A 27,323-nucleotide genomic window follows, 5' to 3' on the forward strand; every position below is an offset into this window, starting at 1 on the left:
AAAATTAATGACTTGAAAAGATACTCAAAATGACTGACTGGTCGTTTCAGTCACATATTCTATACGTTTTATATAAAATCTGTCAATATAATACTCGTAATAATGAAAGAAAAAGAGATGCTATAAATTTGTAGACTTGGTATATAGCTTCGAATTATAATCGCGAGAGAAGAGCCTTTAAAAATATATAAATTCTACCTAAGTGCCGTAAGGAAAGATTGAAATCTATTTATAATAAAGAAATACGCACTGCAGAAATACACTATTCAATTTTCAAGCTTCTATTTATTATTGCATCATAATCAAAGTACTCTCTGAAGATACACACACACACACACATATATACATATGTATATATAGATAAATTTTTCTTTTTTTAAGTATGTTTCACACATGCATCTAGATAATATAAGTGGTTAAAAGATGTCAAAAAGATTAAGAAGTTTTCTATATAAGCATTTTTAATGGTGTCTCTTAAACATTTATATTATTTGGATAGTATCAAATAAGTAAATTATATATTCTTCTTGCGGGAATTTATACCAATATAAGTGCGATATGTATAAAAATATAAGAATAATGTCTTCCGTTATTACGTCGCAAGTTCTATAGTTCTCACATAATTTTGCAAAAAGATGAATAAGAAGAGCACATAGAATATATAACAACTACATAATAATGCATTAAACATTAAACCGATGCTCTGTCAAGGATACTTTCATTGACCGCTGTAAAATTGTGATTATTGTGATTGTGAAAATTAAAAAAATTATGTCATAATGTATAGATATATGTACAAGTTTTTTTTTGTCATATACTAATTATAATTAAAAAAAATAATTTATACGCATATACGACGTGTAGAATGCAATATTATTTATATGGTTAAGTTAGTTATTGTTAATGTTTGTTATACATGCCCATGCATATTTATATTATTTATTAATAGCCCTTAATTTTTAAACCCGAAGAAACAATGAATTTGTATAACATGTATAAAATTGAAATTAAATTGCTCGCATATAATGTAATATTTTGTAAAGTATACGTTGCATGCTATATGCAAAGAGAGTGATTGTATCGGATACAATTGGTGCTATACTCGAATAAGAGAATACGAGTGCTACACATATTTTTATGTATTGTACCGTTTCTGCGAGAAAAAAGTTTATTTACACACCGTGAAATTAATGTGCAACGATTAAATCTAAAAGTTCTTTATACAGTAAATCAATATATATATATATATATATATATATATATATATATATATATATATCTAATATGACACAAATTGTGCTAAAAAATAACTTTACACCAATGTTTCAGTATTGTAAACAAATTGTACATGCCAGCAGTGTATATTTTTACTTTATTGTTATTACAACATCGTTCTTTCTTTTCTTTGTATATTTAGTATCTTATGTGTCCCACTTGTTGTAAAAAATCTATTTCTGCCAATGTCTGATTAAGTTGTGATTGCACATTGATCCATTTTATATTAATAAGCATTACATTATCTTCAATCAATTGGAAAAAAATTTGTATAAAAATATTGCTATTACTGATACGCTAAATAGCATTTGAGCAATTGTATGGTAATTATTAAATAAAATAACACTTCTGACAGAATTTTATCTACATTTTTAATACATTGTAAAATGTGGAATAAAAATATAATTATTTTTTAAATATTTTTTTTTAATTTTCTTAAATTGATAGTTCAATATTATGTATATGCGATACTTTATGTAACTGGAACATTTGAAAAACAATAGAAAATATTTTATAATTTTGCTCTATAGAAAGTAATTTCCGACTTTTTACACAAATTGATTCAATGATTCTGATTATTTTGCATATAAGAGCATTATGGTAAAATTATATAGAAAATAATAAAATATTTTATTCTGAGTCTAAAGTTTATAATTTATACACATCCAAAAATATTAAATTTCTTTTGTTAAAAAACTTGATTAAATGCGCGAGAAAAAAATCTGTAGCAATATGTGTATAATAAAATTTCCTGTGGAACAATGTAGGATTTTGTGGATAAAAAAGCGGCTCTACCCACGATTTATACAAATTTATTTCAGCCATTCGCGGAATATTTGCGCTTTTTGATCTTGATAAACTAAATGTGTAACTTCGAAAAGCTGTAATGCTAAACGCTTCAACATTTTTCTACATTGACGATGGATATAATTATCTATTTTCAATTTGCCTGATAATACATTTATATCGAGTTTATAGATATCGCTCTTTCTCTCTCTCTCTCTTTCTACATTCACTTTGAAATTATTACACCTTACATAAATCGCGAGTACTCTAAAATGGTATAATATAAATATTTCACAACATGTACACTAATGTGGTGGACAAATTTATTGTATGTGTCGAGAGAGACACACTTTCTCTCATACACATATTCTACGTTTATAAGCTGTACACTACTGCAGAGCATATCGGTATAAACATTTTGAAAAGCGTTTTCTTAACAGTAAACAGCATGTATTTGAGTTCCTCATCAAATACATCAAATCATTTCAACATTTTACACGTTTCTTTTTTTTTGTTTCTTTTCTCTTTTTTTATACGTGTCCATATATCAATATTCACACACAGATAGTACTTGGTGCAATGAAATAGATTTCCCACACACGTTTACAATTCATGTTCACCCTTAGATTTGATTGATCGATAATTATTTGCGCGTGAATGCTCTTGAATGGAACAAGAGGGACGATTTTGTGGATACAAAAATGTAATCGTTCTAATTTTTTGTTCCTCTATCTATTTCACATCCACAACTGAGTTTGCTTTCGCTTTACATATCTTTTATCGATTCAATTCATTGCGAGTATCGCGACAACAATTCATGTAAAGTATACATATATATATATATACATATAAATATATATATAATATGTATATAATATATATAGGACGTCGCATATATTAATAAGCACGATAAGGACGTCTAGGATTCTGAAAATTGAGAACGCCACCTAATAATTCTTTACTGAAGAACTTTAATATATATTACTTTTTACTTCTTGTAATTATTGTAAGCTTTGAGTCGTCTGTTTATACGCATAATGACAGTGAGAATTTTTCGCGACAAAGCTACGATTTACAATTACGTGCTGACGATCGTTCGCGAATAGTGTAATTATACATACAGATCGATCGTAGTGTATTCGGTTTAAAAAAAAGGCGTCAATGCTGCCTAAAATACATATTCGCGATAACGAAACGGATATTTTTCATTCCATATCTCGTATATTCACATTGATTGCGCAATGAAACATTCATTCTCTTATTTTGACTAGAATCTGAAGTCTACGTGCGCGCATACGCATATATACATGTTTATATATTACACTATACACGCTAATATTTCCTTTTAGCTCAAGGAAATATACCCTCATTGAATCAAGTTATTCCTTCTTTGTCCGATCGTGAGCACGTGATTGTTATATCCTTCTAATATCTTAGCGATATAATCTTAATATTTACTTTTATATATACATATATAAATGATTCAGTATCGATCGATATCTAAGGAAAAACAGTATAATTATAATATATAGAGATAATAAAATTGATACAGAAAGGAACCATTATAATTCATAAAAAAAGGAAACAATACTAATCTCAGAATATACAGAATTTTTGCGACTAAATATATATATAGATTCGGATCACATTCTCTATCTTTGGTATCGCATTTACAAAGTTCGGAAGCGCAAAACGCTCATATAGAGAGCGATCAACTAATAAAACCGATGATTTCCCTTTCCCTGTAAACGCTCAACCTTTATGTGCTCCGCAAAAAATAAGTGAATCAAGAAGAGTCGACGAAAGAATCCTTAATCTTACACTCTCGATTTCGCAGATCCATCTAAACGCTATGTCCCTCTTAAACACACCGGATGCATTAACGTGTAGCAAGTCGATTTGGCGTCCTCTCGGAATAAAAAGGCTTAAAAAAAATTACACGCAGTGTGATTAAGTAAAGAACATCACGAGGAGAAGTCAAACGAGACTTGGAGCAACAAATAAAGAAGAAAATCGCGAGTTTATCGATATGCAATGTTTCGTTTTCGGAAACTCGAGAATATATATAGGAGATGTATCATATACATATAAAATTTTATGTATGGCAGGTTTATATATATATGTATATAATTGTTGACTTCTTTCCAGCATGCTCGATGAAACAAGATGTGTATTTTTTCTTTCAAGATACACGCAATATGCAATATATAACGTTTTTTAAAATCTCTCTTCTTTCTTACGAAAGTATAGTTTGTTTTTTCGACGAGTCTCATTAATGCTGTGTATTCTCACAATCAATTATAATGTATCGATATAGCCGCTTGCGAGTTTTATCCTCAAAGACTATGTTGTTATGGCCACATGTTACTTCATGCATACATTATTCTGTATCAATATGTCAGGGATTATTATTTTACTCGATAATCTCGGAGAGACGAACGGCGTTATTTTTTTTTTTATCATCAGCCAGAGAAGATGTTAAATATACGACTACGTCATATCATTCGCAGATACGCGTTAACAGCTAATTGCAGACTAGCAAAGGAGAGCGCAAACATAGAGACATTTTGCTACGTATATACTTTGGCAAGATACGATCATCACATCAGTGCCATCGTTTTTAACATCACACATTTAGAGGACGCCGTTATAAAGAGAGAGAGTATTTTCTTTTCTTTTTTTTCGGACACAAATTGAGTAGGCATTTTTCTGTTCTTTTAATTTGGCATTAGGCAGTCAACGCGACAGCTACGTCGCTACAAACAGTATTATCTACTATACTGTCGCTTTTTTTTAATCAAATAAAAAAAAGAAAGAAGTCAAAAAGTTCGTTACGATTATGTTCACATTAACAATACACTCTCTTATAATCCTTTCAGAGGACAACTATGTACAATGCGTTAACTTTAAGCGCTATAATTATTTTTCTATAATTACTAGAGACATGAAAAACTTGCATATATTGTGTATTTTGTAAAATACTCTAAATAAATTATTTCAATTTCAACAGTGTAGATAAACACTTCACAAAACAAAGTAACTCTTGTCTGAAGTTTCTCAAATCTCTGTACCGGTTAAAGAAAAATAATTACAAATGTTTAAACTAAATATACATCGTATAAAGCGCAATACTTTACCAATTTTATATCAATTAATAAATATATGTGTATATATATTTACACACTTGATGCGATATAGAAGATTTATTGTATCACGGTATAGAAGTAGTATTGTATCACGGCACATAATTCTAATCATGATATTTTTCTCGAAAGGATTAAAGAAACTCTTTGCTTGCTCTGCAATAATATTTGCATTATCTTGTTTCAAGATGTTTTGTCATCTTTCTAATATGAATCTTACTAGTACAAGAATCAAATTAAAATAGCACGCAATAAATGAATCATTTGAATGAACGGAAGAAATGTTCTACTATACAAGATAAGTATGTATAGTATATATATAAATTCTTATTTATGTTAATTTGTCATAGAGAAATCACAATCGTCTTTTAAGGAAGCAAAATTTATGTAAAACTGATATATTAACGCGAGTATAACGAGAAAATTGAATTAAATCTTGAACTAAAAAGATAAAAATGTATTTAAAATTCACAGATTTTTTTAAAGAGAATATTTTTTCCTTGTATTGACAAGAGATACTTTATTTTAATGCAAAAATATTTCAGAGAAAGCCAATAAAGTAGCATCAACCAATGTCGACACACTGGCATGTGTGAGCAATCTTTAAGAATGTTTTCTTATTTACTTATTTCATTATCTTCATAATTTTTCTGTATCCATTAAACTTCCAATCTCATATATCGCGCACATGTAGAATTATCTCTCTAATCTTGTGCGCTACAAAAATTTTTGCCTGTATCACAGACTTCTTGAGTAATAACGCTTCTTCTAGAATATCTGCGCGTCTTCCTAACATTATATATAGTGCGTGTTTCATATCTCAAATTTCGGATTTCAGTATAATAAATTTTCTTTTTCAATAAAAAAATTATAACATTGTTTTTCATCCTGTTTTTGCATATGTTTGCATACGAAATCGTATTAATCTTATTTTACTCTTTATATTCACTTATCACAAACAAAATGCAAGTCAATTAGGATTAAATAATTATCATTAATTTAAAAAATCGTTTTATACAAGCTCTTGTTTCTGACGTCATAATTCGAGATAATTGTAGTGAGATGTCAAAAGTTAGAAGAAAATAGAATCACCATTAGTATTCTATGGCAGTAGAATCTCCGAATTTCGTCTTTTATAAACACCAAAATCCGGAATTTGTAATAAAACAATGATGTATACACAGGATGTGTCGTGTAATCTGTTATAAGTCGCTATCTCAGTAACTAATTTTCAAATAACAAAACTTTAGATGGTTTAATGGGGAAAAAAAATATATCATTTGTGATACTAACTGTTTCTGAACTAAAGTCATAAAATCTACATATAGTTTTTATTATTTATAAAAAAGATTTTTAAAAAAGTTAAGAATATTTCAAAATTATTCAAATAGAATATATTTTTCTTCACTTTGACATTAAGTGTATAACTGGCAAAAGAGAGAACAAAAAAGAAAAAAAGAAAAAAAAATATATTTGTTACTTGATAAACAATTCAAAGTATCTTTTTTTCCATACCATCAAACCATCTTTAAATTTTTCCGATATCTCACGTAATTATCGAGATATTGAACTATAACAATTATTTATTTTTTATCGATTGCATGATCACACCCTTGTGTATATATACGCGTAACATGTAACTCAAATAAAATATTAGCGAATCAATTTTGCAATAAAATTGTTCAAGAACAAACAACAATTTTATATTCGAAACAAAGCGACGAAATTGCTTTAACACATCGCTACTCTTTAACACTAAAATATCTTTAAATAAGAGAGATTTTGAGATATTTTCAATTCATTATTTAATTTACATAAAATGTCAATAATGAAATAATTGAAGGCACATAGATTAATAAACATTAATATTAAATAAAAGTGAAAATAATACGATGTAATCATTTGATTATCTTTGAGCCATATTTTCGTTAAAATAAAACTTAAATTTGCGATATCTCAATCTCGCTATTTAAAGATGTCTCGGTATTGAATTCAATAGCGTATTGTCATAAAAATAACACATTATGAATAGAAAATTTCAATATAATATATAGCATTCCCATAACCAACAAAATCTCTATACAAACGGACATATTCGTTCTAATAGCTCCATGATATGTCGACAAACGAATACGCAATTTTTGTAATCTGTGTTGATGCAATAAAATTATATATTTATCGAATTATCTAAAACAAAAATCATATATAAATTATATTTTATAATATAACTTCAAGACGTACATGCATTACAAGAACTTCTTGTAGACTGTAATGTACATTTATCACAAATAACTACTATATATTTTGTATGACATAAGAATGTTCTAGATGTTCAAACATCTTCTATCGCTATTACCACAAATAATGGAATGAATGTAATGTGTATCTCGAATATATTGGAATTTGCAATATCCGCTAAAATCTAATTCTTACTAGGCAGTCTTAAGAAGTTGATGGTTATCGGGTCTGCGTATAAAACGAGTAAAATATTAATGTTATCATTAATAATATAGAATATGTAAGTAAGTTGTTAAAAGCCTTGATACTATAATGACGGAAAATCTAAATTTATGTAGCATTCGAAATCTGTTGTTGCGGATTATATTCCAATAACGCTATCGGAAACGTCTTGATGTGTGTTTGCCATTGCGCTGATAGTTGGAAGAATTTTACACCACACCATTCGGTACCATCAATACTCACTGTAGCAAGAATAATTATTAATATGTAAAATTATAAGTGTTGATTAATTGATAGCCACATTTATAATAACAAAAAAGAAGCGAGTAGACAAGGAACGATTTTCAGATCTAGTTCATTACACCGTAACATGTATATGTGTTCGACAAATTATTGTATATAACTTAAGATTGTGAAAATTTAATCAATATAAGAATTTTTTACCTCTTAATGGAATGTTGTGTGTTTTCGCAGAACATATAAGACGCGTCACGCCATCCACGGTTTGACACTTTGGCTCGTTTTCTTTTTCCTTTTCTTTCTTTTTGCCCAATCTCATTACTGAAACAGAACATTTTAGTTTAGAAGAAAAGTAATATTATTTTTTTTTAATTGATGTAGTTCTTACTTTTCTGCTTCTTCTCTTTTGTCATATAATTCATACACAAGTGATGTCCCGGAACTTCGCCCAACGAGGGAAGTCTTTGCACGTGCAACGCTCTAAAAGCTTGACGTAACGTGCTCTTTCCCTTTTCGCCTTGAGTCTGTTTACCCCAATAATCCAGCTGCAGCTCGACCGGTTCCCATCCTTCCCTCGCCGGTTGGCCTACATTAGGGCTGCTGGGTGGTGTTAACTTTCCGGGAGGTGGAATCGGCAAAGTCGGGGGAGGTAAGGAAGGTGGAGAACCGGACATACTGATATTACTCTCCTCCAGATCGACCGATGCGGAAGAACTGCTGTCCGGGCAACCCACTCGAACGTCATTTATAAAGGGAATAAAGATTTGACTGCTGTCGTCCGTTTCCCTGCGAATGCAATCGATCTCTCTTCAATGCCATTGTTCAGAATTGATCTTGAAAGAGATTCTTATACCGTTATTACCTGTACGTAACCATAGCTTCTGCTATAGGTAACAATAGAACTGTATTCGCTATGGCCAGATATTCCGACACTCGCGCCGCGCCTTCAATCGAGCCTCCACCTTCCCTTTCCAAAAGCTCCTTCCATTCATCCCCGAACAGCATCGAATACTTGGAGTCGATGGAGCCGAGATATCTCGTTAACGTATTCGAACCGAGCGGCACCACTAAAAATTTCATGTAGTTCTGCCAATCCGGCGGTCTGAAGCTCAGCAGGTCGACGTAGTGACGAAGAACTGCGTTTATGAAACTGTCTCCCCCGGCGATGACTACCTTTATGGGCGCCGGTGGTTTCGCAGAACTGTTACAGCTAAATAATACACAAAGACGAAAATTAGACGAATTTTCTTTAAATATTATTCTTTCTAGTAAAATAAATATCTATATAAATATGTTTAATTATTTTAATATATAGTACAAGAAAAAGATTCATATTTTTAATAAGGGGGTTGCAATGAAGAGTTCTTAAGAAATCTTAAGAGAATTACAATTTTTGTATTCGCGCGACCAGACACGTGAATGTCGCACGGATGTCAGCCGGGGAGGCTGTCGTCAGGACTTTGTGGTTTCTCTCTTGTAGTCTCGCGGCTAGGACCGCACCACCAGGATCTGCTATCGATACGAGCGACACAGCCTCCGGTAAACTGTCGTCCGGTAATACACGACCTAGTTGCTCGACTAAAGCTTTTCTCGGCTGAATTATTGATAAACAGAATTTTAGAATGATACAAAATCTTTCGATCAAGAATCACACAATACAGTACAGATATCTATACACAATGCGGCGTATACATTCGGCGATCAATGCTTGCTAAGAAGCAAGTGGACACGAGAAATTAACGATGCCGAAAGAACGCCCCGATGATGTTGCCCAACATCTTCATGCGATAAGATGACAGACAAAGAGCTCGTTATTACTCATAATTACCTCTGTGCTATTTAAATCGGCCGAGGGTTTTAGATCTACGCTCAGACTGTGCTTCTTGGATTTATTACTACCCGGTGTTCCTCTGTCGCGCGCGAAGAGTCTGCTTCTCCTCTCGGAACCCTCGCTCTTGTTAGGCTGCTCGGATTTTGGCGGCGAACCCGCCATGTAATGCGGCGGATCATTCGCTTCGTGATCCGTCCAGTTCTCGGGATGGGAATCGCTGTCGGCTCTTCGTGAACTGTCATCGCTCTGTCTGTCCACTCCGCGCTCTGCAAGGAGATTTCGTTACTCTCTATCGGGATATCATATAATATTATTTTCGAATATAATATGGAGAGCGCGTCTCAAAATCACCGATACATTTAGAAGTCTCTTCCTCGTCTCTTGGAAACAAGCTTGTAATTCTGATAATGAATACATTGGCCAACTAAGTTTAAAATTAAAATTAGACTAGCTCCAATTATATAATCGAACACATTTTATTCGTTAAAATTCTTCCTTGCAACTTTCAACTTGTAACAATCAATTAATTTTAATTATTAATTAATTTTCAATCAATATCTGAACGTTAAGAGAGTGTCATGTTTTTTTTATCGGTGATTTTGGGAGACTCTGCATTTAAGTATTCAAGTGGGATAAGAAAGTGTAAAGTGAAGAGAAGCACGACTAATGTGCTAATATTAAACTGCTCGAAAAGTGCACTAGGCACCACGTCTTCATACCTGAAATTAAACACTTTTAGATTGAATACATTGTAAATAGATATTAATAAATTGATATTTTCTGTTAATTAAAATATCAAAAAATATATATATTTTTCTCTCGATTATTTTTTAAAATATTATATCTTATTTTTTCACACACACTACGTATATTTAAGTATTTTTGTTTTATTTTTCAGACTGCAACGTCAAAGAGAGAAACGATTTGACTTAGGAAGTGTCTAACTTTAGATGCGAAGATGTACACGTGGCACTCTGTTATATGTTTTAATAACTCGCGTAATGATTTTACACACGCGTGTATATTAAATTTAAATCATCGCTAATTGTAAGAGATAAAACTTCTCGAGATCGCGCATTCACATACGTGATATTTACTACTAGGGTATTATGGCAAATGACAAATGACACGTGAGAGATGGTGTGCAATTCGCAGCGTTATTAGAGAAAAGCGGAGTAAACATGACTAAGATTGACAGAGTAAAGAATACGTACGTATACGAGTAGATAGAGAGATACACAGGCCGGAGAGATCACAGATCACAGATCCAAGTCTAATAAGATTACATACAAAGAGCCGCAAAAGAAACATACGGTAGGTATGTAATGTAGAGAGAAACACACAAGCTTTCGCATTTACACATTTTTTTATACACATATTATTGGCGGATCTTTTTTCTTAAACCAAAGCGTATTCGGAAAAATTCCTATAATAGAAATAACTGCAAGAAAATTAAACGCCAAGTATTTTTATTTACATTGAAAATAACTTATAAATACATTAAGGTATACGTGTTTGTAGTCTTTCGGCGAAATAGTGTCTTTTAAAATTGTTTTTAGACAGAAGAAAGTAAGAATAATAGAAGATATAAAATCGAGGAAAACGACATGCTTAAATATGGTAGGTACGCGATAAAGAGAGTTAAATAGAAGTTGATTAAATGAACAAAATGTGCTTGATCGAATTTCTTTTTATGTATATGTGTGAGAAACGTGCCACTTCGATTATTCTTGCATCTAGCTACATTAGAAAGACATGTTACATTATTAAAGGAAAAAGTTAAAATATAATTTATATATATATATATATATATATATGTATGTATATATAAATTATATTGCTTGTGTAAGTGTAAATCGCGAAGCCACTTAATTACCAAATGTGATTGAAACACCAAGCTTCTGTTGATTAGCAAGGTCATTCATGCGCTGGAGTTTCTTCTCCAATCTACAAAATTGTTGTTGCTGAATTGCTTTCTCAATTTTTCCTTGATATTTTATTACAAATATAAAATGTGTATAATATATGTATATATATATTTTCTTTTTTATATAAAGAAGTCGTATTTTTTTTCGACTCAGATGGTTCTCGTATCAATTCGAAATGTGGAGAAATAAGGATTAAAATATAACTAGATAGATCACTCAAAGAAACATTGGCAGAATATTATACAATATCTTGAACGATATCTCACTTCGCATGCTTTATTCACAAACGCAAGATACGTGCTGTTTGGTAAGAAGCGGAGTGCTTAGAACGTTCCAACTATTTTTCGTCCTCATAGGGTTTCAGGAAAATTAATCGACGTTTACATACCTGGAGTTGTGTGTCCGAGACGATGTTTCTCTTTAGTCGGCTGACCCACGGGTTGCTGACACGTGGTGGTCGTCGAGATAGTTCCAGTGTCCTCGCTGGTTACTACTATCGAATCGTAACATGCAACAGTGCAAAGCCAACCCACCAGACTTTCACTTAGTTCAGAAGATCTGTATCTGAGTAAGCTATGGAGTTCTTTTAAGGGCCTAATTCTTAGACAAAATAACGATGTCAGAGTCTTTAATCGTTTGTTCCAGCTGTGATTGAATTATATGACGTCTCAAAAATTCATATACGAATCTCTTTCGTGCATTATATTCCAAAACAAATCGATTTTTTTGCATATTATAATATATCGGCTGGTATTCGATAGTCTAGAGTCTAGAGTCTAGGTTGTTGAAGTATGTCAAAATATTTTTTTTTTATTACTGTTTATTAATAAATCTATATATATTTTTTCAATCTACATATTTTATATATAATATTTCTAGTAAAAATAAACTTTATTTTTATAGCTGATTCAAGTTGATCTTTTAAGGTTTACATATTTATTAATTTACGAATCGAGAAAATATCTTTGGCATATTTAATAAATTTGTTCTATTTAAGATTACGTGTAACATAAAAAGAAAGAATTTGTTTCAATATATAATGCAAGAAAAAATTCATTCAGATTTTTCACTTTTCACGTCATAATCCAATGGCTGCAATCTAGAGTCTTAATCTCGCTCAAGCAATTATGTTTGTCCATCTAGCTTTCCCAAAATATCTTTAACAACAAAAATTTAATGAAAAATTATATAAAATTATGTATTCTTACAATACAAAATTTAATAAAAAATTTTCGTGCTCTCTTCCTTTACACAAAAGAAATGTACCATTACATTGATAAAGGAAAAAAATAAATAGAAAAAACCCATTAGTTTTTCTTCATGAGAAAATTAAATATTGGTCCTATCTCTGTCGTATAAAGGATCTCATTGAGCGATAAGAAAAACGAAAAAATGTTTACTTCTATACTTAAGTCTTCAAAAGAAAAATGGCTTGTAGTATACTTTATGCCAATACAAATCAATACATATACATATACGTATGCAAACACTTAATTGTTAGTTTCTTTTAATCCAAAATTCGCGCTTTGAATAATTCGTTAATAAAAACTTTAGACGAACCTGTAAAAGATATTCGGATTGCAACAGCCACATCATGCTGCTTCGCCAAGACATCAACAGCCTAATCGTGAATAATAAACGCATCTTTGGCAGTTACAAATCGTTCATTTTTATGAAATTATTAATTTCCCTTTCAGGCATAGTGCATTATATATGATATGTAATTTTTATCAGAGTTATAAGATATAGATTATCACTTTTCTCAGAGTGTTTCGAATTTGGAAATTAATAAGAATACGGAAATCGCTAATTAAAAACAATTTTCAGTTTTATCTCGATGTTTGCAATTGAAGCATGCAAAAGACATACATTATATACATTATAGTATTTTTTACAATGAATATAATATTTATAGGTTTTTTTTTCTTTAAAACACAAACAGAATTTATAATATTTATAGAAATCTTTTTATACAAAAAATATGTCTTATATTTCGCAAATGTTATCAAATATAATACTAGTAATAAGAGATATTTTTTGCGTTGATTTTATTTATAATACGACATATATTAAAAATATATCATCTTTGATGAGAAAGTTTGTGAAAGACTGAAAAAGTAACTTCAAACTAGAAATATATTTTCGTTAAAATTCCAATAAAATGACGTGCAACTGCGAAAGATGAGAATTTAATGGGTGTAATTGATAGTCTAGAGCGAAAGCGAGTCGAATACGACGTGTTTTAAATGTAATATATCTTTCAATCCTTACCGTACAACGTTATATATATGACTTAATAATACAACATTTGTTTAAACACCACCAGCCTTTAATACGCTGCGTTATGCTTCAGTTATTGAATCGCAACCTCAGTAAGATATTAATTTCAAGAACAAATCGATAAAATACCTTTGCCATATGTCACACATATCGCACATTTCGTTAGGATACGCAAATAATCGTAATGCGCAACGACTTACCAGAATGAGGCGGCGCGAGAAGGGATCGACTAGAGCTGAAAAACGGTCTTAACGACGGCTTTGGTGTACTACTAACAGACATGGTATCTAATTCCGGTCCGCTATCCGATAAGTCCTCTAATTCGTCGAACAATTCTTCTATCTCCATATCACCGCCTTTAATCAAACAAATAAATCGTTCAAACAGATGATTCACTTATTTTTCTTCACGGGTATCGTTTTGATTAATATTTAAAAACAATTTTTTTTAAAGTATTTTTTAAGATTAACATTTACATATTCGAACACATAAAAGTTTTAAAAATTTTCGATCTTATCTCAACTTTTTTTCATATAATACATATTTCATATAATGTATACACACCTGAAAGTTTTTGCCCAATTTCTTCTTGATCGTGCTCCAACTCCTCGGATACCCTAAACCGCTTCAGCAGAGCTATAAACTTTTGCTTCAAATTTCTTTGCTGCAAAACACGATAACATCATCATAATCCCGATAATCGCAATGATGAGTGAGGAGATTTAAGTCTGAATAACCTGCACCCACGCACCCTGGCATTCGTTGGGATCTTTCCGCGACTCTTCCGCCTGTGTACCTCCAACGTGGGCTCACTGTCGCTGCCCTCTGCCTCGTTCTCCGAGCTAAATTCCTCCTCTTCGTCACTGAATTCCGGGCAGAGTCTTTCGTTGGGATCGTTCATCAGTCTTTTGTCGTAGTCGACCGGTTGTGAGCTCAGGGCGACGACGCTCACGCGAGCCAGCGCGACCGAGTGGCCGCCGTATTTTTCCGCCTTGTCCGATACGAGTTCCAGCTCGAGATCCATTTGCTTCTGCAGCACCTGTAAGCAAAGGTCGGATCAGATCAGGTGTGTACATACAAGAGCAAATCTCACGAAACGTCTTAATCTTTTTTTTTTTCTCGTGAAACATCTCTTCTAATTATATTGCAATTAATCATATATATTTTTTTAGAGAATAGCAATAGTTATTATTTATAATCATTCTCTGTTTTCTCGGTTGAATAAATGCAAATTGTACATAAACTAAAATAATAAATTGAAAAGACTCTGGCGCCTGAATCTTATCAGCCTTTTTCATATCTGATTTGGCAATTGTTGACTTACTTGTGCCATGTTAATGATCCCTTCCGCGAGAGTCTTGTAACCGAGCATCGTGCGATTCTTATATCGCTTTCGCCTCTGCAATAATATCAGGAGTTTGTTGCCGTCCCTCTTGAGAAAGTGCGGATACTGAAGCGCAAATTGCAATTCCAATTCCGTGTCGAGCATCCCGCCAGTCGGTATAGCCATCTCGTGTGATCGCAGGGTCCTTTTGGAGCTTTGCATCTTCACCGCGATGCTGATGGATGCCAGATCCGAGCCGAGTGGCCGAAGTATAACTAAACGCGTTAACGTCAAGGAACACAGCCTGAAAAAAAAGCAATAAATCGATCTGAAATTGTGGTCAAATCTCAAGTTATATTTTAATTATTTTTATTTTAAAGATAGTATTTTAAAGTTCAAGGTTGAGTCGCAGAACGAGATTCTCCTTGGAGATTTGAGCGAGAATACAGCCAATAGGACGTGAAAATAGATGAGAAAATAATATCTATTTTCTCTGAACAGGTGTTTCATATATTTCAGTTAAACGTCACCAGTTTCAATTAATATATTTCGACGTAGAATATCGATCGTTGTAATTCCTTTCGAAGCGCGAGGGACGTGACAATTGAAATATCTACGAAATACGAGAGGGGCCGGTCGAGATTGACGTATGTCATATGTATACATGTGACACACAGCTGATCGGATCGCGCGCGCATGAATCATGTATAAAAAAAAAAGAAAACTTTAATTGATTTAGATTCGACGAGGAGGCGGACAAATATATATTGCGGATTATCGGAATCATCGTTTCTCTTTGCGCCATATCGAATTAAAACGAGCGAGATACGATTGCTGATCCCCGTCAGGCACGATTATCGAAAGATCTCGCAAGATTTCTGCGCGTTATAGTAACACATATAGAAACACGCTAAAATCGATAGTGAAATTTATGAACCAGACGAATTCTCTGGGATTCTCTTGTTTGCTCGACAATGCGACATCGCTGCGTCTGTCAACGTGGAAAATTCCGTGACAGAGACAAAAGAATTTTTCGAAAAATCGTCATCACACACAGTGTATCAGGAACAATTTAAAACTTCGATACAAAGAACGAGCTAAATATACTAGCGATGTTGTTCTTTGACGAGGGGATAAAAGAGCTAGTAACAGACGTCTGAAAATTCCAATGTAGATTTTATATTAAAAATTATAGAGCGAAGTATACATAAATATATATATATATATATATATATATATATATATATATATATAATATGTAATATCTATATAATATGTATGTATATAAACATGGATATTTTATATTATATATGTATAATATATATAATATAAAAATATATACATATATAATGTACAAAATTTTGGCGGTAATATAGCTTCGTAAAAGAAAGTTTCTCTTTTTTTTTTACGGCCAATCGGTCTTTACTCTCTGTCCAGACACTCTTCAGTACATAATTCACTTCTCGATGATAGAACCTATACCACGTGGTAGCATCGACGAAACCCTTATTACGGGAAGCGCGGGGAGAAGGGTGGTTATCGTTATTTATGAAGAGGCTTTCCGTGGTTGGGGGAAGCAGGAGGCGAATACTAAATATAGCTGCAGAGGGTAGAACTACAGGTGGGGTACGTTGTCATTTATTTTACATGTGCACGATGACGAGGCTCGAGGCGAATTTGCACGATTTAACATTTAGCGGATTCGCAAACAGACTTAAATTAAATTCGCCTAAACGTTCTACGAAAACGTCCGAGTTATATACGAATGTTCAAATTAAAAAATTTATATATCGCGTTGATTATTTGCAAAATAATAAAGAGAAAAAAGACAATTTGTCCGATGAGAGCACTTGGTTTTCTTTCGGAGATGTACGATTGATCCCGTACGAAAACCAAATCACTCGAATAGAGAGAGACAAATATTGGAATATTTAAATTCCTCCTGATTGCGATCAAAAATAGAGGTGACATAATTATAAAATTTAAATATACGGAGTGGATTTGTGAAAATCGATGTGCGCTTTCTCGATTATACAATTTCGTCGGTGATCCGCTATATTTAGAGGAAATTCTGCTCTTGCGACTTATTTCTAAGGGATTTGGGAAAATTTATTTTTAGTAACTTGTTGAAAATCAACAACATTGTAGCGCCAACCGTAGCAACATTAACTATGTAACGTTACGGATACTTTGCGTCCGAATTTATACCGAACTAACCACTTGACTTTTGCCAAACACGTCCTGCCAAACTATCAGTTTGGCAGCGCAATCGAGAGTCGAAAATACAATAATCATATTTCATGCCAACGCGATTTTTGCAATAGTAAAAATATACATAGATACTGTACCTTTTTAGCTTCACAATCGATTGTAAATCGGTAGAAGTATTTAATAAAAATGATGTCCGTGATTTTTTGAAATGCTTTGCGTAAATATTTAAAATTAACAACGAAATTTCAAATAAAAATTTCTTCTTGGAAGTTTTCCAGTCAAATTGAAATTAAAGTTATTACATAAAACAGAGTTGAAATTAATATTGAAATTAATAAAAATGATGTCCGTGATTTTTTGAAATGCTTTGCGTAAATATTTAAAATTAACAACGAAATTTCAAATAAAAATTTCTTCTTGGAAATTTTCCAGTCAAATTGAAATTAAAGTTATTACATAAAACAGAGTTGAAATTAATATTGAAATTAATAAAAATGATGTCCGTGATTTTTTGAAATGCTTTGCGTAAATATTTAAAATTAACAACGAAATTTCAAATAAAAATTTCTTCTTGGAAGTTTTCCAGTCAAATTGAAATTAAAGTTATTACATAAAACAGAGTTGAAATTAATATTGAAATTAATAAAAATGATGTCCGTGATTTTTTGAAATGCTTTGCGTAAATATTTAAAATTAACAACGAAATTTCAAATAAAAATTTCTTCTTGGAAATTTTCCAGTCAAATTGAAATTAAAGTTATTACATAAAACAGAGTTGAAATTAATATTGAAATTAATAAAAATGATGTCCGTGATTTTTTGAAATGCTTTGCGTAAATATTTAAAATTAACAACGAAATTTCAAATAAAAATTTCTTCTTGGAAGTTTTCCAGTCAAATTGAAATTAATGTTATTACATAAAACAGAGTTGAAATTAATATTGAAATTAAAATATAATAAATTTATAAAATATAAATTTTTTATATATCTATATTAATATAGTCAACGCGTTTTATTGAAATATAATATATTTATTTATGTATTGATTTTTACGGGAATATAAAAATAAATAATATAAATAAAATTTCTTAATGTTTATCTAATTTCCAAATATGAAACATTGTCAAATATAAACAATGTGTCTAAAAAACACTATAGGTGGATATTTATTCGCGTAATATCCATCTTCGGTTTTGTAACAGGTTTGAAAACAGTTTTCTATTCATGTTTTCGTATAGCTTAACGTTCTTATCGTTAACGATGCAGGACATTTCAAGGAACAGTAATTAAGCCGTACGATAGATAAGATGATTGATAAATGTCTGCTAAGTATTTTTCCGACGCTAAAAAAATACGCTCTCCCATTACTTCTTGGAATAAGTTACTTGATAAGTGCAACGTGTAAGTCTAAGTAAGTTTTTTTTTTATTTAGATATTTTTCGAGTAAACGTGAAGATTTAAAGTTAAAAAGAAATATGTAAATTAAACTCATTAGAGCTGACTAAGAAATTTAAATCTTGCGCGAAAAATAATAAACTATCTGAATAAACAATATAATATTTAGCATGTTAAAAATATTTATAATTTATATTAAATAGAAATATTTATTATTAATCTATTAAAACTTATATAAATACATAAAAAGTTTTAGTTTAATCACAAGTTTGTATTTATTTTTTACTTATTGGCATAATTAAAAAAAAATATATGATTATTTTTAAGGAAATTAAAATGTTTCATATTTAGAAATTAGATACTGAAAAAAATATTAATTTCAACTCTCTTTTCTGTGTTAACTTTAATTTTAATTTGAGATGTGAGAACTTGTAAGAGCAAATTTTTATTAAAATAATTAGAATATATCGCGTTAATATACCAATGTACCAATGATCTCCAATAACGTTTTGAAATATTATTAACCTGTCAGCACCTTAATCAGTTATCTATATTCACAAGTACATAATAAGAAATAGTTTGCCTCGCATTAACTGTCGCATTATTAACATATTGACACATCTCGAATGTGTCACTCATCAGTGCACATGATAAGGATAACAATACACGCTGCCTATCCGAGGTCTCTTTTATCGCGAAGAACATCGAAGGTGAATAACAATCGCGGATTTTTCCTTTTCCATTCATTGTCGAAAACGCCGATCGTCGTTCGCGGATCTGTCAACTCTCGCTGACAGATCGCAGTGGATGCGACACGACGACATCGCGATCCGGACCTCGGAGAGAGAGAGAGGGGGGGGGGGGGAGAGAGAAAGAGAGAGAAAGAGAGAGAGAGGGGGGGGGGGAGAGAGAGAGAAAGAGATGCGCGTCTACCTGCTCGCGAGAAATATAACAAAGAAAAGAGAGAGAAAAAGCAGTCGCTTTGAATTCCGAAGAGAATAAGCATTCTTTAGCTTAGCGTCCATCGTAATAACGTCGTAAAGCGTCGAGCGAAGAGACCGCAAACGGAATGTAATAAAAGTAATAAAATGCGCAGCGAAATAAAATAGAAAAATCGTTATACCTGGGTATGCAATTCGGGGGAGTGCGATCCACCTCCCAGGTGGCGAACAGCTTCATGGGAACGGGCCGGGTGGCCGGAGCAGTCACCTTCGTCCGTTCCGCCATTTTCGGCCTGAGCGGCCCACGACACTCGCACGACACTTGACTGTTATCTCTGACGTTTCACCGCCTCCCGCGGACGACTATCTCATCAATGACCGCGAAGCCGCGGACTGGGAAGGAGATTCGGCGACGGAGAGACGGAGATTCCGGTCCGCCCGTGGCGCCGTCTCACACGCCCGTACGACGCGCGGGTCAACCCGGAGGGAGGATTTCGCGTTCCGTTCGTTCATTGACAAACGCGCCGCGACATCTTTTGTGAATTTCACGCGCGATGATTACGCACCGCGACTGATAACGTACCGATTCGAACTTCGTTGTTGCTTGGAGACCTCGCGCGGTGAAAACGCAAAACTCCGGTTTCAGGGTTGCCAACTTTGAGAAGTAAATTCTTTATGCAGATGTATAGAGATTTTTTAGGAAGAGAGGAACGCACAACGAATAATAAGATTGTTTCTGATTGGCTGCTGTGATTATTTTGAAAACCGGAAACACACGCGGAGTATTAAATTATATTAAATCATTTTAAAATCATTAAACGCATGAGGGCTGATAATTGTTGATTATAGAATAATGGTATTTCACACGATATTACGATAATACATATATGAAGCGCGACTCCTGACTCCTGACCTTCTCGCTCGCGTCTCACCGTACGAATGACGTCACCGCCGTGGAATGTATTTGCGCGGAGCTCCAGCTACGCATCCCCTCTCCAGCGGCCCTCCCACTCCTCCGCCCCACTCCCGCTTCACCAACCCCCCCCCCCTCCCGCTTCACCCACCCCCCCACTACACCCATCCGCCGCGGTGCGCGGTCGCGGTGCGCGCCATCTCTCACTCTCTCTCTCTCTCTCTCTCTCTCGCGACTCGCGACTAATATATCGAGACATAATTATTTATAATTATTACAGTTAACAATTATTAAACTTTTGATAATTAATTTTTATAGGTGCGCGAGTGAAATTATAATAAGTTTTTTTATGTATTTTCTAGACGCTCGATTTTTGAAACAGAAGAAAGAGAAGTCCAAAATCTATATAAATTTTTTTATAGTTTAATCGTGCACAAATAACTAGATGTGTCTAGTTATTATTTAACTCGGATGCGACTCTCTTCAGGTGAGGTGAACAAGTATTATTTTCGAGAAGCGATTATTAAAAGTATTATACAGAATCATTTCTCTCTGACGAGTAATTATAGTGTATTATTTTACACAATTATTAAATATCTCGTAAGTGTATCAATATATCAAGATATGACAATTTTATTTGAGATATATTTCGCGCATGAAAGTAGATATCGATGCAAAAATATCGATCGAAAATAGAATTAATAAATCATTATAAAAACAGTAATAATAATACTCGAAGTATTTACGCGTTTGAAATTCGTATTGTGCATACAATATTATATTTCGTTTGTACATTTTCGAATTATTCATTACGTCTTAAATTAATAGGTTACGACCGGCATCATATTATATCAATGCGAAGTTGCCGCGATGACGTCATCATATATCGATATGAAACATCGCGAGCACGAGACAGATCGAGTCTGAATCGCGAAGCATTTAGGTGAGAGCTGTGAGAGAGGTAAGTCAAAATTGATATTATATTTCAATAAAATCCAATTTTCGACTGTGCTTAGCACATAAATATGGTGTCATCGAGCGATGTGGCATATATATATATCTGTCATTCACACGATGACAGTCAAACAAAGTATATGTCGTACATTTATAACAGCGCAACGTCGTATTAGTTTTCGAGACGCGATCGTGAAAAATATCATAATTATATGGTGATTATATAGTGAATGTCAATCCGCGTAATTATATTTAATTAATAATTAAATTATTTAAATTAATTTATTTAATATAATAATAAAATTATTTAAATTAATTTATTTAATATATAATAATTAAGTTATTTAAATTAATTAAATTATAAAATTATATAATTATTTAATTCGACCGAGGGATTAAACGTATCTCAGAGACGGCTGTTTATCGAAAAAGACATCTCGTACGCTTTATTTATTTATAATTTATATAATGTATAAATCGAGATATCGCGCAAGGGTCTGTTAACACTTGCGCTCTATGACGCCATCAGTCGTTGTATTACGGGTACGAGTCCCCAGATGGCGCTACGTGATTAATTGGTCGCGCAGTATGATGTCAGCTTCCGCTCTGCTTAGTGTTTTCAAAGACCCAAATAAGTACATTGTCGCCGCGACGCGTAGATCAACGTGGATTATTGTTGCGCGATTTTATCGCATCGATTGCGTGTAGTCTTCGCCCCTGGAAGTGCCTGCTGAACTTGCGAATGTATGTGAGAATAGTGTGTTTTGAACGAAATAATTCCGTGTTTCAGTGTCTTCTTTCTCGTCTCTGTGCTGCTCGCGTTTGTCTCTCGAGGATCGATCATTGCTTGTGACGAAAAAGGCGACGAGGTAAACTTCTTCCTGGGAATGTTGAAGGACTGGCTATTTGTTCGAGCATCCTGCCAAGAGGTGGGTAAGTTTAGTTGATGAATCTCTTCTGTCACGCGCATGAACGGATGATGAATATGTGTATGTATATATATATATATATATATATATATATATATATATATATATATATATATATATATACATACACATACATATTATATAATAAAATTATGTATGATGTATGTATATTGTATATATATGCATGCTGCATGTCCTGACATGTCAGATTTTCGAGGAGGTTTCATTGCACTGCTCTGCATCGAGCCCTTTACTTTCCAAATAACCAAAGTAAAAAAGATGTATTTTGACATAAAATTACGTCATTTTGATGTTAAAATGATATCATAATAATTACTGTGGCTATCTGGGTTGTGCACCAAAATATTGAGATTCAAGAATTATTGTATTTTATTTATTGATTTTGGAATGTATGGATTTTTTTTGGATCAAACACATGGATTTTTGAATAACTATTAATTGTTTCGCGTGAAGATTGAAAGTCTTTGTTTTCATTGCATTTTGTTTTTTCTTCTCTTTTCTTGAAAAAGCGAGGGAAGAAAATAAAGCATATTTTAATTCGTTTTAAATGCAAAAAATGCAAGAAGAAACAAGTGAGATGAATAGATATCGAGTCATGTTAATGATGTTATAATAGATATTCACTACCTTTGACTAGACTAATAAATTATAAAAATTTCGAGATTAATCTCTTGATTAATCTGTGTTATTTTTGTGAGGTTCTGCTTTTGTAGACATTTTCAATAAAAAGTAGAAAAAGAATAATTAGTTTTAATAAAAAGAAGTCAATATAATTTAGTAATTTAGTTTATTAAAAAGAATAATGTTGAAAAAATATTGCTGACCTTTAAATTCTAACAAGATAGCTATTTTTAATTTTATTTTATATAATTTAAAATAAAAAATATAGTTTGATTTACAATTAAATTGTATCTCGATTAAACTTGGAGATAGTTGTATATTATATGTCTTTTTACATTTATATCAATATTATAAAATCAGCGGTGTGAAAGGAAGTATTAATTAAATACAGAAGGAGATTTGATTAATTTATCAATTTTATATTTGAGATATTTACTTATTAAATATCTCGAATTAGTACACATGCTTGCTTCCTTCTGTTCTCTTTCTCTTTATCTCTATTCTGCGTTAATATATCGTGTAGGAAAAGAATGTTAGGCGATTAAAATTTTTTATTTTCTATTCGGTTTGCATATTTGCATTTTAATGTTGTTGTTTCTCGGCTTTTTCTTTCTTTTGTTAGGTTTCGTAGTGGGTGATAAGTTTCACTCAAACAAACATAAAAACTAGTTTGAAATGAGTTAAATTTGAAAAATGTAGCTTAAAGATTTGATTTTTTCTTGTCCGTTTAAAGCCTCGACATAATACAAAAAGTACAGACAAATAGAAACAGGAAAAATAGAAATATGAAAGAGAAATCTATGTAAAAAAGAATATCAGGTGTGATGGTACAGACAATAGAGAAGAAAAATCCATATGTCGGAGAAATTCTCTTGTCTATATTTCCATATTTCACAATTTCTGCTAAGTTGAAACGCGATTGTTTCTGTTACCTGTGTTATTCCCTGTTACTATTACCTGTACTTTTATATTGTGCGATAGGCTTTAATGGAGAAGAATTGAAAACAGTCGAGTGACATCTGCATTGAAACGACTGCGAATATCGATCCTGAGTTTGAGTGCAAGGCCACTTTGATTTCAAGGTCACTGGGGATTGTCGCAACTCTCACTTTCGATTCCGTTAATTCTTTTGATTATATTAGATTTAAGTTATTAGCAATCCATAGAATTTTGCAATCAGTACATTTAGATTTGTATCTAATTTGTACGTTAAAGATTTTAATATTTTATTAGCTGTGTGATGATATAATATATACTTTGATTTTGCGATATATTATATATTTAATTAAAAAATAAGGCAAACTTTAAATATGTCAAGGAAAACGAGTATATCATATATAAATTTTTATTAAATTGCTGCTAATAAAGGTTAATATATTTCAAAATTGAGTGCTAATTGATGCTGAACTCGAGAACTAAATGCTCAAACTGCGTTTGATAGAAAATTATATTGGGAGAGGGAGATTGATTTAACATTAAGCAAGTCTATTTTAGAATAGACAAAAATTGAGAATAGTATATTATTTCGACATTTATAGATATATTTGTCGAGTAAAATAAATTATTTAAAATATATTTTAATACAGTTTATGTTTAGAATCTTTTCGAAATAAATCGATGATTGTCATCATAAGTACTATATTAGAATAAAAAACAATTTTCTAAAATGCGGTCTCATCTCGATATCCATAGAAATACTTATTTCTTAATTGCTTAACATTTTATTTTAATTGATATTTTTGCTTCGAAAAGGCAAAACGTTTTTTAAAACTATACATCTCCTAAGAACTATAAATCTTTTAAAATCTGATAGAAAAAAATTTTAAAATAAACATAATGTATATACATTACACTTTTTATTTAAAACTTTATATGGTTTTATATAAAAAAAGTTTGACTTTTATATTTTGTATATTCTTGTTAATGAATGACATATATTTTAATTGAGTTATATTGAATTTATATAAATATATATCAAATCCTCACACAAGAGCCTCTATCAGTTGATCTCTGGATTTTGAAACAAATCTTAATTTTTATCACGATTTACACAAGCCAAAAATAAGAACTAATTTTTTGTAGAAAATAGCAAATAACGTATATTGAATATTCATCGAATATTATAATGATCGAAATTATATCGATACTATTATATCGGTATTATGTAAGCTATTGCGAAGTTTGAAGTTTCAGTAGGGCGCTATACATGAACCCGAAATACTCGTGCTCGCAATATTCAGGATGTTCTAATTTTGAGCTGTGTCTATATTAATGCCTAAATTATGTTGCGTAAGTTATACGCAGACAACGAGGGGTTGGTCACTAGTGGTTATAGCGTACAAAAATTACCCTTGATACGGATTACCTTTAAATTACCTCAGATTACTTAAGATTACCTAATACTACCTCAGATTACTTTAAGATTACCTAATACAAATTATGCCCATCATACTTGGAATTTAAAATGATATCTTTTTCGATTTTATATTCCCTTTTTTTAATTTAAAATTATTCTTAAAGAATTTTTAAAAATATATATTTTAATTGATTTGTTGTAAACAGTAAAAATTTTTTTCTATTTTAAAACATTAAAAAAATTTTTTTGATATATTTTTAAAATATTTTAAAAAATGTTGGGAATGAAAATTTAATTTTTGTTACTGTTAGTTTTCATTTGCAATACATCCATAAAAATAAAATGCGGTAAAAATGAAAATAATACCGGAATTACTGGCAGAATATTCAATACATGAAAATTGTAATATAGGTTTTGTTTTACCGTTAAGTGACGATGGCTTATCAAAAGTTGTAGATAAGAATGCATTTCGCAATTTTTAAATGCTCGCGTGTTCGTGGCCTGAGAGAGAAAGACGTGGTACCGCGAAAACCTAACCACGACAATTCTTAAATTATAAAAAAGCACGTTTTTACGAAGCGTCGACTCTAAAAATCGACTGCAAATGTATATATATATATTATTGTAAAAAGATACAATTCATCAATGACGTTCACCAAGTTCAAAAATTAAAGATTACCTTAGATTACCTACAGATTATTTGATATTACCCTTAGATTACTTAGATTTCCTATTAAATTACCCAAGATTACCTGAGAATGCTAAAGATTATTTAGAATTACCAAAAATTACCTTGGATTGCGCAAAATTTCCTTTGGATTGCCGCTGAATTACCTAGCCCTTGTACAAAAATTACCTCAGCGACCAACCCCTCGGCAGACAAGAAACTCCATTCATTAATTGTGTAAAATTTGAAAACATACACTGAAAAAAAAGATTATTTAATTCAACTAATATTTAGTTGAATACGTTCAAATAAATCATTTATTTGAAAGTAAATAATATTGATTTGATATGACAAATATTTATTTGATATAAGAAAATCCTTTTCAAAGCAAATAAATATTTATTTGTTTCAAATAAATGATTTATTTGAACGTATTCAACTAAATATTAGTTGAATTAAATAATCTTTTTTTTCAGTGTAGATAATCGCGCAATGTAGTGTACTTATTAATATTTTTAATTGCGATTTCTTTTACAAACTAATTATATATGTAGATGACATATAATAATACATGCACACATACACATTTATTTTGTCTACTTTGTACGATACTGCACATTAGCATCTTAAATGTAGGTTGAATGATATTTGTCTCTCCTCGTTCTCCGTTCTGCACTGATTTTGATGTGTCCTTTCTGCATTTTGGCTGATGGAAATAGGACACTATAGAAACAGGCTAAGGCCAGCAAACTCGGCTGTCAAATCCATAAATAAAAAAATTGATAGAATTCATGGAAGTTATTTCTAAAAGCATAATTATTTAAAATTGAGCAGAATTTTCAAGTAATTTCCAAGGCTTCGCTACATCAATTAGTTACACAATTATTTAATTCTGTTGTGTTCAGGTAATTGCAACAAAAATATAACTTTAAGTGATGTAGTTTTAAACCGAGGGGTTGGTCGCTGAGGTAATTTTTGTACAAGGGCTAGGTAATTCAGCGGCAATCCAAAGGAAATTTTGGGTAATGTAATTTTTAGTAATTCTAA

General features: G+C 31.7%; 2 protein-coding genes across 8 annotated transcripts in view; one reads left to right on the plus strand and one right to left on the minus strand.

Moving 5' to 3' along the window:
* Nucleotides 1-1,991: 1,991 nt before the first annotated feature.
* On the minus strand, nt 1,992-20,710 carry Krt95d (phosphofurin acidic cluster sorting protein KrT95D). Of its 3 annotated transcripts, none has more exons than XM_083048657.1 (12): nt 19,998-20,710; nt 15,268-15,571; nt 14,695-14,982; nt 14,508-14,607; nt 14,144-14,299; nt 12,052-12,153; nt 9,733-10,001; nt 9,293-9,498; nt 8,767-9,114; nt 8,293-8,690; nt 8,109-8,225; nt 1,992-7,906 (listed from the first exon to the last, which is right to left on the minus strand). In XM_083048657.1, exons 1-12 carry the CDS (start codon nt 20,099-20,101, stop codon nt 7,773-7,775), a joined length of 2,526 nt encoding a protein of 841 aa, XP_082904783.1. In that variant the 5' UTR covers nt 20,102-20,710; the 3' UTR covers nt 1,992-7,772. The 3 variants fall into 3 exon arrangements, with proteins under 3 accessions (XP_082904783.1, XP_082904784.1, XP_082904782.1); XM_083048656.1 differs by having other exon boundaries at nt 1,993-7,906; nt 12,052-12,156; nt 19,998-20,708; XM_083048658.1 differs by lacking the exon at nt 12,052-12,153 and having other exon boundaries at nt 19,998-20,708.
* Aralar1 (calcium-binding mitochondrial carrier protein Aralar1) overlaps nt 14,882-27,323 on the plus strand; it is a 33,473-nt gene continuing 21,031 nt past the window's right edge. For 2 of the 5 annotated variants that reach the window (XM_083048659.1, XM_083048660.1), the window contains exons 1-3: nt 21,185-21,215; nt 21,557-21,671; nt 22,473-22,611. In XM_083048659.1, coding sequence (XP_082904785.1) covers nt 21,200-21,215; nt 21,557-21,671; nt 22,473-22,611 — 270 coding nt within the window. In that variant the 5' untranslated portion in view covers nt 21,185-21,199. Of the gene's footprint in view, nt 15,010-21,184; nt 21,216-21,556; nt 21,690-22,272; nt 22,616-27,323 lie in introns of those variants that run through there. The other 3 variants (XM_083048668.1, XM_083048661.1, XM_083048664.1) reach the window with 3 other exon arrangements.

Source organism: Prenolepis imparis, unplaced genomic scaffold (genome assembly GCF_030444845.1).
Source record: "Prenolepis imparis isolate NDT839.2.m4 unplaced genomic scaffold, iyPreImpa1.0 SCAF_10, whole genome shotgun sequence".
NCBI lineage: Eukaryota > Metazoa > Arthropoda > Insecta > Hymenoptera > Formicidae > Prenolepis > Prenolepis imparis.

Coding starts and splice junctions, on each gene's coding strand:
- Krt95d (XM_083048656.1), bottom strand. CDS start 20,101: ATGGCGGAACGGACGAAGGTGACTGCTCCGGCCACCCGGCCCGTTCCC. Junction 14,608..14,694: donor AGATCCCAACGAATGCCAGG/GTGCGTGGGTGC, acceptor CGTGTTTTGCAG/CAAAGAAATTTGAAGCAAAA. Junction 10,002..12,051: donor TCTCGGACACACAACTCCAG/GTATGTAAACGT, acceptor ATCTCCTTGCAG/AGCGCGGAGTGGACAGACAG.